This window comes from Xiphophorus couchianus, chromosome 2 (assembly GCF_001444195.1).
Source record: "Xiphophorus couchianus chromosome 2, X_couchianus-1.0, whole genome shotgun sequence".
Classification (NCBI taxonomy): domain Eukaryota; kingdom Metazoa; phylum Chordata; class Actinopteri; order Cyprinodontiformes; family Poeciliidae; genus Xiphophorus; species Xiphophorus couchianus.
In genome coordinates this window covers 20,601,332-20,621,373 of record NC_040229.1, presented here as the reverse complement: position 1 = coordinate 20,621,373, position 20,042 = coordinate 20,601,332, and the positions used below count along the sequence as shown (strand labels likewise).

At 36.4% G+C, this 20,042-nt stretch overlaps 1 protein-coding gene across 3 annotated transcripts in view; it reads left to right on the top strand.

The window, feature by feature from the left end:
- osbpl5 (oxysterol binding protein-like 5) overlaps window positions 1-20,042 on the top strand; it is a 39,941-nt gene that overhangs the window by 5,528 nt on the left and 14,371 nt on the right. Inside the window, exons 2-7 of one of the 3 annotated variants that reach the window (XM_028001689.1) lie at window positions 3,424-3,485; window positions 15,678-15,831; window positions 16,101-16,174; window positions 18,307-18,387; window positions 18,641-18,742; window positions 19,179-19,382. In XM_028001689.1, coding sequence (XP_027857490.1) covers window positions 15,696-15,831; window positions 16,101-16,174; window positions 18,307-18,387; window positions 18,641-18,742; window positions 19,179-19,382 — 597 coding nt within the window. In that variant the 5' untranslated portion in view covers window positions 3,424-3,485; window positions 15,678-15,695. Of the gene's footprint in view, window positions 1-3,423; window positions 3,486-12,179; window positions 12,203-15,677; window positions 15,832-16,100; window positions 16,175-18,306; window positions 18,388-18,640; window positions 18,743-19,178; window positions 19,383-20,042 lie in introns of those variants that run through there. The other 2 variants (XM_028001696.1, XM_028001705.1) reach the window with 2 other exon arrangements.

The following is a 20,042-nucleotide window of genomic DNA, read 5'->3' as shown; positions in this document are numbered from 1 at the left end:
CCACATAGAAGTTTGCAGTAGAAGCAGTCAGTAGTTTGGTCTTGTGGCTCTAAACCTCCCCCTTGTATTTCATTGGTGGAACTCTAGAGGCTCATGGGTGGTTGCTGCCACCGGGGACTCTTGTTTTCACCCTCAGCCACAAACAGCTCATGCCTGCTGACTTCAAAAGGTCTTGCTACTAACCAAAGTCTTTCTACCTACCAGGCAGCCACAATTATCATGCTGTAGTGCAAAGATTCCATCCTGCAACTAACCAAACTTCCTCCCTTTTCTATCCATCTCTCTTGGATGCATCAAGGTATGGAGGAAAACACATGCCCACTAAGTGAAGTTAAGGAAAATGTTAAATATTACATATCAAGCTTTCTATACTGTAATTCTTATTCCAGGCACCCATGTTAAGCTCAGAGTTTTCGTTCATCATGCTGATTGTTTTGTGGTCTCATGTCCAAGTCACCAGATAATAAATTTCTGGACAGGATTTGGCTTTGACCCCCCCATTCTATCATCGCTCTTAACTTTCTATTGTGAGAGCTGGCAAACTGGCAGTGCCATTATGCAAATGCTGCTTACTTGTATGCTTGAATAAGAGCATGCAGAGTGCTGTATATACAAAATGAATGCAACAGTGTTTCATGGTTTTCAACATTCGGGGCTTTTGGGTTTAACTTTTGCTTTTATGAAGCTCATGAGAAGAAGTTGAACTAATATGCAATGAGTAGAAAGTAGAACAGTTTAAGAAAAGAGCAGAGCATAATTTCCGTGTGGCAAGATGTTGACTTTGTATGGTAAATCCGTCCCTAGAGAAGATGCTAAAACATCTGGTGTGATTGAGGAAATGTAGGACAGCTTGAAGAGTGTTAGTGCTTCTGTAGCTGTGGCAGCCTTCCACTTAAACCCTGTCACTTTCTGGGTCATGGTTTCCCTACTTCTAGTTTCCGTACTTTGTACATGCATATTTTTTCCATTCTTTTTCTTAAGGAAAAAAAAACTATAATTTTGAGTTTATGTTTACTTCGAGATACTTGCTTGATATTTTGCTCTTGTATTATGCTGTTTGGCTCCATCTTATCTTCACTTCTTTCTCTCTGTGTTGTGTTTGTTCCACAAGGCCCGTCATGTTTTTTTTCCTCTTTCATTTCACTTAGAATTGGGGTTATACATGCCTCTCTGTTATTGGTTCCTCTTTTGCTCGAAGATGGAATGTAAGGCACAGATTGGGAAGTTCCGCCATAACTTCCCTGTCCATTTTACAGCTATTGATTTTCCAGTTGATTATTACCCAAGCTTGGACTGCCTCATGTGAGTCAGTCTTGGTTTTCTGCCGTGAGTCTTCAGAGCAATGCCAGGTTATATTGAAGTGGAAATTTATGATTGTTCTTGATTTCTGAAGTTCACTATCATGTGACTCAAGGATGAGATAATGTTTGGAAATTTAGTTTGCAATTTTTTTAGTTTTGTGCTAAAAATGTTAAGGTTGGGTCTCAAGTGTTTTGCAGTGTGTCGTTAGAGCCGCTGCACCCCTGGTTTCTCTCTTAGTTATAAAATACCTAAATTCCTTACTTGAAATAGAAAATTAACCTTTTTAAAAGTCTGAGAAATTTAAATCCAATAAGTTGTTGCACACATTGCAACACGCTGAACAATCAGCAAAAGTGATGCAATACTATACTGGTAGCAAACATCTTTGACTCGTTTAACTGTGGTGTATGTCACTAGCATTTTGCTTTGAGTATATTTTCATTTGTTTTTTACTTTATGATTCCGTTGTTTTTTTTTTTTTTTTACTTTAAGACGTTAGCTATATTTGTAGCACCTTTTATGTGACATTTATCTATGGGGATCTGGAGCTAATATGTTAACTTATGAGCACATTTTACCTTCTCTGAGAACCATTCCTCCCAACAGACCATAAAGTTAATTTGTGCCTTTCTGGATAAAATGTGTGTTGTAAATTGCTTAGGTAGGATACAAGAATATCAGCTCACCTCTTTTAAATTTGCCAGTTTTCATTGTTTATTTACCTATATTTATACATCAAGGTGTAAGTCCCCAACCTTTATCTGACTCTTGTTAAACTTAAAAAAAATGAATAAAAGCTATCAGTATTGGATCAAAAATTGTGAGATTTTCTTCTGAAGCATTTTAGAAATAGGGAAAAATATAAGTTTTTGTGGCGATTGACTTTCTGATGTCAAATCAGAACCAATTAAGCAAATATTAACCAATTCCAATTTCTAGCTGAATGGTACTTCTGTTATTAAACGTACTGCACTTTTGTTCACGTGCTGAGTGTCTCTTCTGAGCATTTACTTTGGATTGAATGTACAGTAGCTGTCGCCTCAAATTGTTAGCTTTTAGCAATGATCAGAAAACTGCAATGACTGCGCCCCTATTTGCAATCATTTCAAAATGTCAAAGTGTGGAATATTGCAATTTGCAAAGAACTGTTTGGATTATGTATTTGTTTAGGGTATTATACTTAGTACAAGAGCCAGGCATTTACGCAGTGTATGCCAACAATATACTTGGACACACGCTATCATGCAGATCTACATAGTGCTGATGTTGATGTTCTTCACAGTGTTTTATCAACTAGTGAGCATTTGCAGATATTTAGAATCAAAACATTAGCACGCTATGCCTCTAAAGCATTTGCGAAGGTAGTCGACGTCTTTGTGGTTAGAATGTGATTCATAAAACCTGCAATTTTTATTTTAAACTCTGATCCAAAAATCAATAGTTAGATCTGGTGTAAAATATAAACTGCACCGTTTGATGCCTGTAACTGGTCTCAAAATGTTGAAATGAAATTCTTTGACTGCTGTAAATAGGGATATTGTGCTGTTCGAATTGCTCTGTGTGAATGTTTGTTTTCATATGGAGTTTATCAGATATCCCAAAGAATCCAAAGTAATTTCACAAGCAAGACTAAAAGTAATTTTAAGTGAAAACACAGATAGAAGCAGAAACAGGAATAATACCTTCTTAGCTGGGCTCTGGTTTAACATTTAAATAAATTCACACTTCTGTTATTGTAAATGTTATAATTAGGTGTCTTCCAGATTCCTGCTGTATGACGACAATCTATCCACTTTCTATCAGTATTTAGAATAAAAGTACTATCACTCCATTTATATGATGCATTGTTTTATTTGTGCTTCATTTTAATCTTTCTCATAGTTGTCTATCACAGAGGAGATTTGTACAATAGATTTCTAATTAACTAGTGTTGTGTGTGTCAGGGAAAACTAAGAGGTGTTGGTAGTTCCCTTGGTAACTAGGATTGAACTGGGTGGGGCTTTTGCACAGTGGTGTGAACAGGAGGAGCATGGGAAGGAGAGACGCCAGGGGGGAGAGGCCGTTTTTGTTCGTTTGTGAGAGTTAAAGTGAAACCTTATTCTTACTTTTGTATGTCTGCAGGTGAGACGGGCGGCTCCAACAGAGGGCTCTGGATGCTGTTGCTCTTTCAGTTCAGGTAAAAGGTAAGCTGAGCTTGTCCAGCTGGGGGAGATTGTCATTTCTTATTTAATTATTAATGCAAAATAACCTTTAAATTGGCCAGCTATCTCCTTTGTGTGTTCTAATCAAATGATTTACATGTAAGATTTTTGGGATACGGTTTTAAGTTTTGCTCTTAAATACATTTGATGTTCTCTTTAAATTAGTGGAGTGAATTTTCTCCCAGGGATCAGTCTACTTTTAAAATATGACACATATGCATACTCATTTTTACTCATTGGTGCCTGGAGGGATATCCAACTTTCTGAGCAGCAGAGAGAATTGGGGCATGTCTCTTAGGTGACAATGCAGACTTTCTTTAATTTAAAGAAAATGCCGTTCTACAGTTTTGCAATCACAGGGTCAAAATAGTACAGCCTCCTTTTCTTCAGTTTCTGTGTCCACTTCATTTCCCACGGCAGATTATCATGTGTCAGAATTTTAAAGATGATGCACAGCTAGGCTTTCCAAGAAGGGGGAACAGTTTGACAAAACTGAGATCAGTAGCTTACAGGGTGTGTCAGAATCCGTTTGGTTAGAAGGGAGTGAATGTCTGGGGTTTCACAAGGACAGTTGACTTTTGAGTGATTCTTTACGTCGTAGAGAAAAAGGCTGTTGTGTCTATGTGGTAATTCTTCCTACAGTAGTGGTAAAGATGTAATAAATACTGTTCTTAAAATTTCTGAGGACACTTTTTTTTGCTGCGTGGTTTGCTGCATTCATCATAGGAGGTGTTTAGCACATCTTACATCATATTAAACTGTGTTTATATTTTTGACTCCACTGAAGGATCCTCTTTCTGTAATAGTTTCTGTTTACTTTATTATAATATTACATTTATTGTGCTGTTTCTGCATCCAGCAGCCTGTCATTGCCATAAAATAAGGTATGAAGTGTTGTAATCCAGCTGACCTGCTTACCTTTGCATGAATACAAGTCAAGAGAGTACTTATTTACTCCAAAAAAGTTCTCAACAGATTGTACTTTGAGTAATTTTTCTTTTGAAAAGCCCTGTGTGTGCATTCAGAGTATGTGCAAAATAACAACATTGATAAACTCTAACTACCTTACTTGACTACATAAACCACTTATCTCTTTGGCCTTCGACCAGTAAGATTAACAGAAATATTTCATACAGTTCGGTTCATCGTATTTATTGAGATTTTTCCTTTTACATTTCTTCTCAACTGCAATCTAGCTTTCTCTATTTCATTCAATACACATCAAACGTTTGGTGCTTGCATATAAAGTGTAACCATGAGTATAATAAACATCAAGGATTGTGTCTGACTAAACTTTCAAACTATTTTAAAATATTTTTTTGTAATAAATATGTTAGCATTTTCAAAGATTACATCTGAAGCCAGATGCTAGAAAAAGCTTATACAGATTGAAACACTACTAGATATATAGTCAATTTCTGCAGATTTCTCCATATTAGTCATGATGTGGTATGAAATTCTCCTTATTGAATGATAGAATTGAATGAAATATGAAAGTTTTATGTTGCTGTGTAGGCTTGAACAAGAGCATGACAAAACATGAACTAAATTTCTTTGTCAGAAAATCGTATGCATTATTACGTCATTTCCATTAAAGCAGTGTAAAAGGGTCTTCAAACAATATTATCGTTTATCACAATATTTTTTGAGACAATTAACCGCTCGGCGTTGGTGCATTATCTGTTTTACACACCATGGCCATGTGTTTTTGCAACCTGCAATTGTTCTACATGGATTTCTGTTTTTCTGCCAGCTGACTGGCAGTGTTTAGCACGAGTATATGGCTAGGCAGCTCTGTTTGTTCTTTGTTCCTTAAAGCTAGTAAAAACACATTTTGGTACTTTACCTGGCTTTTTATTAATGAAAGCACTTAAAACTGTAGAAACTGTATAATGCAAAATTGTAGTGATTCTGAAACTGTAACTTTAAAGTTATTGTACATACATTTAAGTTGTAAATGTGACAAGTTAGTAATATGGTGCAAAAAACTATAATATTCTAAATTGATACATATATTTTTGTTATCTAACTCGATGTTTGTGGAGTCGATTTTCTAGTCGGTTACATTTTCAGCTTTTGTATTCATTTTGTTTGTTGAACGCAGTAAATCCTTATTGTATTGCTCGCATATGGAAGCCTGTCATGTTCTAAAAATAAGCAACAAACCCCTGTACAAGTCTCAGTGGTGCATATTCTGGGAAATATAGCAGAAGTTCTTTGCAAAGCTAGATAAAACAAAAACTCTTTCCATTTGATGTAATGACAGCAAAGTTTGAAGTTTGAGAGTCTGTCTGTCGAAGTACATTTCTTCTTTTAATTTGTAGAAGTTATAATTGACAGGCTGTCTCACTTTTCACACACTGACAGGCACAGTGATGAGTTTTGCGGTTAGCATGAGCCATCAAAAGCAAAACATGTACACTAGGAACTGCTTTCAGTATGTTGGCTTCCTCTTCTCTAGGTGTAACCTCGCATAGCTCAACCCTAGCTGGTAGAAAAAGTTCTTCCTCAATTCTACAATTTTTTATACTCTTAACAGTCTACTGAGCCTGCAAATTAAAACCATTCATGCTTTTTACCCCAATGCATCACAGGTTAAAAAGTTTGCTTTTTTGACATGATGTGTAAATGCAACTTTGAGGGCTCAGTGGATAACCCAGTTGATTTCTACCTAAATGTCTTCTCAATAATGAGAAATCTAGTGGAATGCTTGTCTTAACCTATGTTAGGGGTAAAATCACATTTTCTTCTACCTTGTTTGCTCCAAGCGAATGCGTTTGTCAGCCTAAAAATGTATTTCCACTGTTTTAGTTATGGCTTATTTGATTATGAGCACACAGCTTTTGGTTTTACAGAACCGGGAACAATGTATTAAGATATTTTGCCTGAAGCAGTTGTGGGGATTTACGTTACTGGAAGTAATTTGTTGTTTTCAACTGTTGTGCTTTCTCTTTTTTTCCCCTGTTGTTACAGATCATCATCCACTTTCTAAAACGTTGTAGCTTACTACATTCATTGGCTGTAGAGTTGTTAGTGTCCACATTTTCTTGAGAAAACAAATCTTCTCTAAACTGCTCATAAGTTTAGTAAATAGTCTATTTATAAAAAAAACGTTTTAAGTTGTATGCATCTTGTGGATATATTTGAAATTCTTCTTGAAAAACTATTTTTAGGGGGTGCATTCACCAAAGTTATTATTTTGATGACGCCTGGGTTGGAAACATACCAACCTGCAGATAAAGTAGCTCAGTCACCAAACAGCTTGTTGATATGCATGTCAAAAATTGTTGAAACATTCCTCTTGGCAAAATGTTATATTGATTTGTTTTCTGTCAAAGACTGAAATGCTATCCACCAATTTCTTACAGTGTTGAGGTTTGTTTCATCGTTAGTCATCTTTAGGGGCATCAGTGTGAAAAGTGACACTAGAGTTTTAGTAGTTTCTTGTTCATGGACGCCTTGAACCTTGGATCTTTTCTGGAGCTTCCAATGAACAATGGATGGTCCAAATGGACCATAAAAATGAATAACATTTATTCCCTCAAGATTCTGTGTAAAATAGAATTTTTTTCTCCACATGATGGTAATATTTTTTAACAGTAAGAGGGACCCACTTCTATATACTCCCACACCTGATTTAGATAATAAAGGCCAATATGTTGAAGATTACAGAAAGGTGTTTGCTTCAGTTGAAATATTGTTAACCTTTATTAGTTTACTGTTTCTGTAAGGCTACCCAGAGTAGTTAGATATTAGAAAGTCCTCTGTAGCTGACCTTTACTTTCTGTGCCATGCAGAACTGCATATTTCAGCACTATTAATTAAAGCTACATGTTTTGACGCCTAGATATGTGTTATTTCTAGATTAGTTTTCAAGCAAGAGTTGCAGCCTTAATCTTCTGATTATCTGTTTCACTAACAGACAGACAAAGGGATCCTGTTGAGGGAAATCCTTAGAGCAGCTGTATTTTGCTTGGTTTTTCATACCATTTCTACCACCGAGGGTTTTCAGTTCCATAAAATGTCTTTGTCATAATCGAATAGGGCATCTTAAATTTAGGCAGCTACCTGAATAGAGCCAAAGAAAGGGGCTAATATGCATAGTTGCATTGTATAATTCAGCGCACAATGAGGAAGCAAAATCTGCAGAGACATTGTTTCTTCTTTTTTTTCAAAGAAAGATGCAGAAGTGGTATTTGGAACTAAAGAAAAAGTTTTTGTGGTGTTACAAAGTCTACAGGAAGCATGACCACATAAGGCCAACTCTGGCATCTTTACACTGGCTGCCTGTCTTTTATCGAATAGATTTTAAGATTCTTTTGTTAACTTTTAAAGTTTTAAATGGGTTAGCCCCCCCTTATCTTCGGGACCTTTTAAATCTCCAGTCTGTGTCCAGAACGCTACGATCAAATAATCAGTTATTACTTACAGTTCCTCGAACTCGACTTAAGAGGAAAGGAGATCGAGCTTTTTCTGTTGCTGCTCCTGTTTTATGGAATAACTTACCTTTCCAGATTAGATCTGCCCACAGCCTGGACCATTTTAAATCGCTTCTTAAAACTCACTTTTACTCTCTGGCATTTAAATGATGTGTGTTCTGTTTTGTCATTTGTGTTGTTGTTTTTGTGTTGTTGTTTTGTACAGCACTTTGGTGCAGTCTTGTCTGCTGTAAGGTGCTATATAAATAAATTTGACATTGACATTGACATTGACTTTTTAACACAAATGGCTTATTTGATTTATATGCACATCAAGGCCAGAATTAAAATCAATTGTTTCTTTTAACATTCAACCTTTAGTACTAGTGGCTGTTCTTTAGTCATTGTTGCCTTGTACTACGCTGGGTTAGGCACAGGGTTTGGCCTTTTAAATACATTGTACCGTATCTCATCAAGTAAATTGCCTTTTATCCCTTCTCATCCTTAATGTCCTTGAGCAAAGATGTCTTGATAGAGAAGGGATTAGTCACGTACAGCCCCTTTCTAGAAGTCATTTAGTTCATTTTCAGTGTCAACAATTCATTGCCAAAGTAGGACTTAATGGGTTTTTTGTTTACATTTCAGGATTTTTTTTGTCGTTTTAATCTCTTCGTAACATAAGAATTGTCTCCTCCATTTACAGTTCATAAATGTTTAATGTAATACAGTCTGATTGGTCAGTTGATGTTTTAGAGAAATAAAACGTGATCTCTAAAGTGGACATGAAAACAACAATTGTTTGCTTCAGGACCACTTTAAATGGGGTTCTGCATGAATATTACAGTAATAAGACAATTATTTTACACTGATTACAAAGTGTTTAGACAGTGACTTATAGAAACTCTACTCTGTTTTTGGAAAGTGTTTCTTTTTTGTACATGGCATATTCTAGTTGAAATTATCAGTGCAGTAACTCCTCCCAGCTCAGCTATTGTGTAAAGTGTTTTTCACTCTGTTAAAGTGACTTTTATTAAGAACTTCAATTGTTCAGTGGAAAATGCAAGTCAGATCAGATGTGTTAAAACACGTTAGAGTCTGAGCTGCTGCTCACTAAGCACAATACTGCAGTCCCTTGATACTTTAAATTAGTCAGCATGAGTCTCAAATGGTATACCTGTGAGTTTCTGAGTACATGCGAACTTGTCTGCTGCTGCATTTTAATGTAATAAGAGCAACTATCTCTACCTCTCACTCAAGGTCCCTTTTTGCCTTAGTTGTGCCTGGCAAGGCCTGCAGTTGGCTGGTTCTCACACACAGCAACCCTTGGCTTGATTCCAGCCATAAACACAGCCAGCTGGCTCCGTCTGTTTACCAGGTCAAACATGGCCGCAGTTTGTCTTGGGACCTGTTCTGTTATTCAAACATAGTCTGTGAATGAGAACCAGTAATAAGCTCATTCTAAACATCAGGTTTGAGTATTTTAAAAGACAGTTGTCTAGGAGTTTTATACCTTTCATAACAATAGTTAGGATATAATACTTGAATATGCCATTTGGTAGGAGCTTGAACTTTTTGATTTTGGTTACGTCTGTCATACTTGCAGATGATGGTAGAATTTAGAAATACAAATGCAAACTGTAATAAGCCGAATATTTGATGAATCTACGGGTCGTTGAAAAAATCCTTTTGCAAACCTCATATTTGTTTTAATTTTGTGTCCTAGTCCTCACAGTTTGTACGGAACTCCTGTGAAAGGTTAACTTTCCACACTTTAATTGCTGTGCTTTTTCGTTGTTCCCACACAGAACCCTCTTAGGAACTGTGTGTACCAAGGGAGGTTGAGTCTCTTGCCAGTGTAACTTGAACTTCAAGGAACAGCTTTGTGCATGTCCTCTGAGCATGTTTCTGCACTTAAAATTACTGTGTATAAGAATTTATCCACATATTTAAAAAAATAAGATTTTATGTATTTGTTTATTTTTTGAAACAGATAAATCAGAAACTTCCCTTACCAAGTTAATTTGATTTCAAATTTTAAAAAGAACTATAAATGAGCCAACATCTCAGCTGACAGAAAGTACTCTGAATGCTGCCTGCTCTTAATAGGGTCAATAGGAGGTCTGGTTAGAGGGTATTTTTGTCTCATCAGTTCCTCTAAAATAATCCTGAAACACCAGAGCACTTAAAATAGAACAACTAAATCACATATCCTCCCACAGTCTGTTACAAAATTAAACCTTATACATTTTTAAAAATACACTAGACGATATTCTGCTTGTTTTAAGTTAGTTGTTGACTTGCACACATTTTCTTAAAGTTGTACTTTTTATTTAAAATCCATTATGTCTGCTGATTAAGTTGAAAATGTCTAATCTTTTAATTAGACATCCTTTTTGTTACTACAGCCCTGTTGTCTTTTTAAATGATGAGAGGAAACTTGTGTGAATAAAATGAATACATGTTGCAGTTGGGGAGAAAATAAAACACCTTCCATATAGTCGGATGATAAACGTTCTTATGCAAGCATTGTATTTGCTACTGTAGACATCAGTCTCCATTGTTTATCCTAGAAGCTGCTCTTGGCAACATCCCATTGGTGAAAATCTGGGTCATGTAACCAGCCATTAGTCACTATAGATGGGGGGTTTAACATGGTGGGACATAAATGGATGGATGAGAGTGTCTCGAGTTAATCTATGCCCTGGAACAGCTTGATGGCTTGATGCTGGTGGTCACTTTGTGAAGCCTCTCCTACTTTAAACTATAGGACAAAATATGCAGTGTTTTTTTTTTTTTTTTTTGTTCTCTCCAAGATAACAGTGCATTTGTGTTCAGTTTGCACTTGGCATAGACCTGTATGAGATTCCGTATCATTGTTTGACAGTATTTACACAGAACATGTATACTGTTAACATCTACTTTTATCTAAACAGTAAAACAACAATTGTTCCAACTGCTACTAAAATGATCCAACTTATGAATGATTGAAATTTTGGGGATTTACATTATAAGTAATAACTCACTACAGTTAGTGACTGTAGTGAAATAAACAATATACTCTCCACAATCTTGAAGCAGATTGATTGTGGTTACATGATTGTGTCTGTCATACATGATTGTATGACAGATGTCCAAAGGCTGATGTCTCCCAAACAAAGCTTATTTCTTTGGGATAAGCTTATGTGTGCTTCTCCCAAACAAACATTTCTTATCAGAACATCAGTAAAGATTTAATAATTTCATAGTATATATTTTTTGGTACTTTTGTTTTTATTCAAGGACATAAGCAACAATGTAGGGAAAAAACACTTTAAGAGTAAGTTAATATTATATGTTTTTGCTTTTCTGCTCTTTATAGCGTAACACCAGGGTTAAAAGGGTCCTTTTACACCAGAGTGTTTTTTTGTTCTCCTAAAAGGGAACAAAGTTCATCTTTCTCAGATGGGCCTCTTCGTTTGGGTAGGTGTTAAAGCTCATGATGAGTCTTGTGCAGACTAAACAAGTGCACTATCAAATAGACCTAAGCGAACAATTAATGGATGATTTACAGACTTTAATTTGGTCTGAAAACTTTTAAGCCCTTGCAATTGTTTGCTCTCTTTCTAACCAAAACAGTTGGACCATCTCTCCCTCTCAGGCTTCTTTTTCTGTTCTGTTGGATTTGTCTCTTGTATAAAGATTGCAGCGTGCTGCTCATTCAGATGAAACTGTATGATGTTGACTTTTTTTTAAACCCTCCTTTCAACTGCAGGGACAAATTAATAACAGCTTTACTTTCTCATCTAATCCCTTATGTAAATGTAGACAATTACAGAAAGAGGAGGAGAAACCTCAAATGTTTTGCCACAACACACCAGAAGTCTGTGTCTCTTAAAAGAAATGCATGTGCTGTTGAAACATTATTCTGGATCTGTCCTGTTTATGGACAGCACAAATAAATAATCAGGTCTGTAAACTGTTGCATCCCGATCATTTCACAGGGTTTTTAAGTAGAGGTGTAGTTTTTATATTATTATATTTAGCAGTTGAAATTGTTCTTGGCAAGAAATCCTCTCCATTCAAGCTTTCAACCTCTATTTTGCAGCCCAAACTTGTATGATCATTATTGAGGCTAATATTTATCTGAGTCAGACCATTGAAGCTTAATAAAACATACAGGTTAGAACATGTCAGTGTTCCCTTTCACCCCCCCTCTTCTCCAACTGTCCCAGGTGGTGCAATGATTACTAAAAACAAACAGGCTCCATGTCAAGCGCTTTCACCTCGACAGTGTAATGATTGGTAAGGAACTTGTTGTTTTTAAATTTTTAAGATATGTTTATGTTTTCTTTTTCCATGGTTTGAAGCTACTTTCTGGGAGAAGAGTATGTGTTTCTTACTGGTCTCATGTTGTTCTGGTACCATTGAAGTTTCCACAAGGGGCTTGTATCTCAGGGTAAATATTAGCCCAGCACCTGCACAGTATTGCATTGTAGATTGAGTAAATGTTGGCTTAGTTTGTCAAACTTTACTCACTGTGTACTGTGAGTGGTGAGGGTTGAGTTCTTGCATAGTTCCACGTTACAGTATATTTGTGTTGAAACAAGGTCAGGGAAACTGAGAGCATGGAAATTATAGTTTAAATTTATCCCTAGTTTTATCATGTAACCTGATTCTCCTCCATTTCTTTCTGTTGTCTTCATGTGGGTTCACCAAACACTACGATGATTTTACTGATATTTTAATATTTGGGGTTTTAAGTAAAAGTGGCTTCTGTGTTATTTCACTCTTTTACTCTTTAGTAAGGACTTCTCATACCTGTTTGTAACAGAAAAGACGTTAGACATGCCACTGCCATGTTCAGTTTAGGTCATGCAATGTGCTCCTAATGAGCTTAGGTGGTGGTTATTTTTCTGTTCAAGCTCTGCAGCTATCAGAATTAGCTGCGTTTGCTGTTCCTGCTATCTGCATGTCTTTGCTCATAATCAGATCTATGGTCTGCAAATGGTTTTTAATTCTGAGATTCTGTACGGTGGGATTGCCATTGTGCTCCCGTTGTGTAATGCTAAAGCTTCTAGATTTTTCCCATGCTGCTCGCACCCCGTACAGGGTTCAGCACTGTACTACACATGCACGTATGCACTGCAGCAGAAGTGAGCTATTTATAGACCTGCCCCACAAAGACAAATAAAGGTCTATTTAAATTTACCCTTTTCCCTGCCTTTTAAATTTCTACTTGATTGCTTTTTTTTAAGAGTAGAGGATAAAAATCAAACCTTAAAAAAACTGGAACATTTGAGATGAAAGCGCAGTTAGGATGATGATAGAATGAGTCACCCAGGCAGAGTAGACAACGGGTAGAAGTGGGGAGTGGGAATGATGAGGATGTGAAAATGCTTTTTGTATTATTGATATGCTTAGGAATGTACTTGTAGAAGGAGGGCTCACTTAAGTGGTTAAATTTCAACAGCCTGTCCTGCGGTTTCAAGTTTCAGACTTCCAGACATTGTTAAAGTTCAGGTTTTTGTGCCCCAAATAGTAACTCAGTGTAGTGATATGACATACTTCATAATCCTCAATATATTCACAGTGGAATAATGTGGGAAGTTAAAAATATGAATCAGTGTATGAATGGGATTTCTGCAGGATTTTTCTCGGATGTTGTAAATTAGGAGCTGCAGGAAAGTCGACTCTACAGGCTGAGTGTCAGAGGGTGTCGTCTCCTGTTCGTGCTTCGTCTTCTAGTGGAAATGAATAGGACTGCATTGATTGGAGTGGAGCATGGCTTTTCACACACACCCATATGGTAACGGATATCCTGCATTAACCGCACTGTTTTAGCATTACCCCTAATTTGCAGTAACCAGCTCAGACCCTGCTGAAACAAGTGCCATGATCCTGTCTGAAAGCAGCTGTGACCCTCAGCAGTTGCTAATTGTGTACTATGAATAGTTCCTCAGTGAAGGAGGAAATCAAAACAAGGGTTGTTGTTTTGTTTTCCTTCTCCACTGCTTTATGTTCAAATTTAAAATCATGCACTAAATGTAGCCATGATTGTTCTACTCTAGGGCTGCACGATATTAGGCCAGGTCTTTTGAAAGATTTTTTATTTCAAGGAGACATGCCTGGTTAAATAAAGTTTACATACATGCATATACTAGAAAATCTTACGATGAATATAATATTTGTAAATAATGCAATGACAATATCAGATACGATACATTCCTGTTTGTGTGTTTTTTTTTCATTCCTCTGCTTTCTAATCTGTTCTTCCTGCTCTATGTGACCATTAGCATCTTTGGGAATATTGTTAATGACATTGGTGTATTGAGCTTTTGCTGGTGTGAGAAGCTGTCCTATTTCCCAAATATTACATTCACATGTGTCACAGCCTTCTATGTTCCAAAAAACCAAAATTTCCAACAAAGGCCGTGGGTAGTAACTGGTGGTTTGATTTGCACGCACTTCCGACTTGATTGTTTTGTAAAATTATATATGATTTATTTCTTGCAAAAGTAGAGACAAAATAATTACCATAAAATGTATTTCAACTTAGTCGAAAACGAAAAGAAATCTTAATTTAATGTTTGAAGCTCTAAAAAGTGGTCAAAAAATTATTTACAAAACCTCTGCTCAGCACACCAGACATTTACCAAACAATAAACCTCCACCAAGCACCCGCTGTGTTCTTAATTACTCAAATTAATGGGAGGGTCTAACAATTAACAACGTAATCTAAACAATTCAAAATATAATAATTAATTACAAATTTTGGTGCTAAATTAACTTAAATATATTCTAACTACCCAAAGAAGAAAACTAAATTGGTAGAAATTACAATCCACAAATTTAGCATAAATGGCCACAACAACATGAAAATGGCAACTTCAGAACTCTTAAAATATATTAGCCAGCAATGTTTGCTCTCCAAACAGTCCTTGCGATGTAAACAAAGCACACACTGATATTGCAATCACAGTATTTTTGCGATATAATGTGCAGCGCTATTCTTCTTCTAACTACTGTATATTGAAGTGATTGACTATATTAAAAGTTCACAAATCAATCGGTGGCACAGTAGATCAAAATGAGTCCTATACCCTACAAATAGTCAATCTGATGATTTCTGTCAAGTACTTTTAAGGATTTTTTGTTATGAAAATAATCAATATTTCTGCATGTATTTATCAAAAATAATATGCATAAAAAATAATCACTAAAATTAAAATGCAAAAATATGAAAGGAAGGGGAGAAAGATGCTTGTTAGATGCTTTGGTGTACTTTTCAGCTGTCATACACTACAGCTGAAAAGTAGTGTATTGCTGTTGTGTTATTGCGGCACAACAGCAATAACAACCTGCAGATTCACAATTTCATTTTGTAAACATTTGTAGTAATTCATACAATTCATTTGTAGATATTTTTTGTGGTAATGAAACAATGTCAGTGAAAGCTTTCTGTGTTTGGACAAATCACGTTTAGACATTAGAAAGGTTGTGGCTGTTGTGTTTGGGGTCACTTTGGACGGCGAATCAGTGTGGACAGACGCACTGGAGTGGTTAGAGGCATCCTTCTGTCACTGACTCTGGCAATGTGCAGTCTGAACTGCTTGTCACTGCCATGCTCCGTGTCGCTATGTGAACAGGCTGGCATGTTCGTGTACAGTATGGCTTTGTTAGTGTTGGAGAAGAATGAAAGGGCACATAGATCTACACGAAAAAGGAGTGCGTTTGAATGACTTAGCTTTGTTATCTTGCTTTGTTTACTTCTATAAAGGACAAGCAAGTTGTCAGGATGAAGGAGGAGAATTTACTCCAACGGAGGCTTTCTCTTTGCCCTAGCGCCACCTCTCCACCTAAAATTGACCCCCGCACACTCACCCGGAACTTGTCTTATGGAGGAGACAATGACATCTACAACTTCAGCCCAGGTAAGAGGCTTTAAAGCTGACAATTGTGAAATGTAAATTTGTGTGTGAAATCGGGTAACAGTGATATTTCAGAAACCTTTGCCGGTGGATTCCTGTGTTTGTGGAAATATGCCGTGCTGTGCTGCAGAGTATTTATCCCATTAATAAATGAACAAACATGACCTGCTGCTTGTTAGATGCTTTGGTGGCTGCTGCGCTTTAATTGTTTGTCTGCAGGTTTAATCACTGAGCGCATTTGTATGTGACTGTGTGTTGTGGGTTCCCACCAGGCAGTGAGACAGACAGGAACGCTCTCTCCATGCTGAGTAGTGAACTTAGTCCTGCCCAATCACCAGACAGCAAGGTAAGACTGCAGTTCCTGATTGGGCAGTTCCCCAACCTACATCACAATAAATCTCCTGTGTGGGCAGGAACACAGCTGCTCTTACATTCTAGCATCATTTCTTTTCATTGTTTCTTTAACAATTTGGAACATGCACAAGATGGTAAAGCTTTTAGTTTTTGATGCCTTCATTTATGAACTCAAGTACTTTTAGGCCCTTTTTAGAAAGTTATAATCAAATGCATATAAAGCCAATATTCAAAGCCTTGCAAATGTTTTCACACAAACCTTTTCACAGTTTAAAGTAACTAATTTCAGTGTTTTAGATCTTGTACACCTAAAAAAAGAAAAAAGTATTTTGACAATAAAACTGTAGAAAGTGTGTTGCTGTGCATTTGTATTTAGGTACGTTTAAGTTGATACTATTAAATCTTCTAAAGCCTGTAATTAACAGGCTTTAGGAAAGTCCTTAGTAAATAGATACCACCTATGCATAATCTAATTTCTATAACTAAAAATGCAGCTGTTCTATGAAGGCCTTAAAGATTTCTTAGAGAACATCAGTGAGCAAACAGGGAGAATCTGTTCAGGGTAAACTAGGCTGACTACTATGGTCAAAAAGCCACTATTGATAGAAGGCCTTAGGAACTTTGTAGTTTGCAACAGGCATGTAAGCAAACTAGGTTTAAATGCTCTACATTTTATGCTACGTTTAAAAGAACTAAACCAGCCCATCACTCTGAACACACAATTCTTACTTCAAAACATGATGCAGGAACAAAACATGGTGTAGACATAATAATGCTGAAGGATGGCTTTTCTTCAGTAGGAGCATGCAAACTGGTCAGATATGGAGACAAATTCCACAAAAAGATGCAAGGAATCAAATTTTGGGAAATCCTTGAAGAAAACTTTTAGAGGCTGCTAAAAACCTGAGACCGTGGTTCACATTTTTTTGTAGGACAATGACCCTAAATAGTGTGGAGACATAAATCTAATTGAGAACCTGTAGCAAGACTTACAAATCCAATCTGAATAAATTTACTACGAGCAATTTTGCAAAAAAAAAAAAAAGAAAGAAAGAAATATGCCTTCATTTCAGCCTTTAAATCAGCATATTTTGATAGGGACATACCAAACACATATCACTTAAAATCTCCAAAAAACAATTTGAAGTTCAAACATGACAAAATATGAAAAAGGTTTAAGAGGTATCAAAACTTTTGGAAGCCACTGTAAGCAAGCCAAAAATACAAACGGCTGCTTGTTTTGTAAAATTATTACAAAGCTGCATTTTATACATCAAGGCCATGGTGGGAACTGTGTCTTTTACTGCCTCAAGGCAAATGATTGACAACATTGACCCATCTTGAAACTGCTTTTGCAAGACAATCTTTTCTTATTGTTATGTGATAAGACGATAATGGCTTCCAACAAAAGTTACAAGTGGTAACCATTTGATCTCATCTTGTCTCGTCTCCTGCCCACATGTCGCTTTGCCTTGCTCACCCTCACTATTTTGCCTTATGCCTTATATAAGATAATATAACCCTGTGTGCAGCGGCATCACTGGTCCTTTGCCTTGTCATCTATCCTATAGGCCCGTAAAGAACAACCTGGACTGAGGACAGTTCAGTCGGTGCATACTTTCACTTACACAAGGATATAGCTGTGTACGTCTCTTTAAGACTGGATATTTTGTGTAATGATTATTATTTGTTGCACTTGCAGAAGTTGAAGTATATATATAAAACATTACAGAAAATTAATTGGCATGTTTGACCGGTAACTGATGTGCACTTTTTGTCTCTTGCAACTTCAACCATTAAGGTTTGTTGGTTTGTGGCCACTGAATGTTCAGTTTCACAATTCATAGAAAAAGCCACATTCTTGCTTCTCACAAGTGTTACGGAACATTTTGTTCTGAGTGTTATCAAATGCAAACTTAATAAGCCTTCATAGCAGATCATTTTTAGTTGTCAGCGATATTAAAAAGCTTAATTCCACCTTTTTTTGTGTGTATGGTTCAATATGAGCTTCTACAAGGTAATTTTTTCCCATTTAAAATTAAATCTTTTCCAAGGCTTTTACAGCTTCCAGGGTTTGTTTGTTTCAAAGAGGTTCTTTTTACTTTCTTTCCCTCTTGACTCCAGTCTGAGTCCAGGATGTTTAATGGCGTTGAAAAGGACAGCCCCTCCCCCACTGAGAAGCTGGCTCGAAAGGAGTCTCTCAAGGTACACGTCACTTCCTTGCTTGAGAAACTGAGAAAATGTTGAGCCTTATTGTGCTACAGTTTCTTTGTCATTAAGTAGGTCAAGTGGCTATTTGGGAACCTTTTAAAACGCAATTTAATGCTTCCGATTTGTGTGACACGTCTCAAATGAATATTTCAGCTAGTTTGACTCTGCTTCCACCTAGTGTTGGCTTATATAATCGTTTTCTCTCTGTGAGACTGATGACTCAGTATCATTTTATTTTTCTCTTCAGGTTCAAAAGCAAAATTATCGGCAAGAGAAGAAGCGGGCAGCGAAGGAACTCTCCACTGCACTTAAGGACCCCAGTGTTGTTGTCATGTCCAATTGGCTCAAGGTCTGAGAATGGCTCAAGCAGGACAATATTTATGATTGTTTACACAATTGCTAATCATTTTGCGTTTAAAATGTTACACTTAATATTATTTAATGTTGTCTTAGTAAGTATGCTTAAAACCTACACATGATAGTTTATTAGATGTATTTTTATTCAACTTAAATGAGATGTTTACATATGTATTAACTCATCGAACCAGCCTTTTGTTTCACTGACTAAACCTTTTGTTGTTTTAGGCTAGTCAAATTATTTGCTTTGCTAAATTTCAAATTAAGAAGTTTACTTACATTTCCTTAGGAGTTGATACACTAGCGTTTTACACTATAGTACAAATATTTTGGGTCTACGATAAACAGGTTGTTTTTACACGTTTTTAAAAAAAATATCTAGTTTTTTGTTGTACATGTTACTTATTTCATTCATGTGACTTCTTTAGATTCGTGGTTCTTTAAAGAGTTGGACCAAGTTGTGGTGTGCCTTAAGGCCTGGTGTGCTGCTGATCTATAAGACACCAACACCAGACCACTGGGTGGGCACCATCCTTCTTAGTGCATGCAAGCTGATCGAGAGACCCTCCAAGAAAGACGGCTTCTGCTTCAAGCTCTACCATCCACTGGAGAAATCCATCTGGGCTATCAAGGTTTGGCATGTTTAATGACTTACTGGTCAAACTGGGATTTGGGGTCACAGTTCAAGTCAGTTCTATTAGAAGTTTTTGATTGTTGTGATGATTACTTTGAAATGGAGTTGATAAAGACTGAGACAAAATTTCCTAAATTAATGACAGCATTAACAATTGATAACATGGAGTAGCATTTTACAGCAATGAAAGAGAAAAAAAATATGAACTGAAGGAGTTTTTGGTTTGGCAATACTGAGCTAAAATTCAAATTCAACAGACCCAAAGTCTTTAGCATAAACATTGACTAAACAAAAATATAATAAACCTGTTAAATTATACTAGGTGCACAAAATTCTATTCATTTTTAATACTTTGCTCTTTAGAAAATAGCACTGTCTAACTGATATACGCCATCAAGAGTTCTTCTTCCTTTAGTTTACTGACATTACATTTGACACAGTGTTATCTAAATAAGACTAATTATCTTATTTTGTTGCCCACTATTTCCTTTAGTTAGGAGCTAGTGTAATAACCCTATTTGCGCTGCTAAACAAAAGTGTGCACCAATAGGTATGGGAGGGGTACTGCAATAGGCTTCGTATAAGCTTAAACAACATTAAATGATGACTAACTTTCTATGTTTGCATGAAGCAGTCTCTAGACATGGATAAACACGCA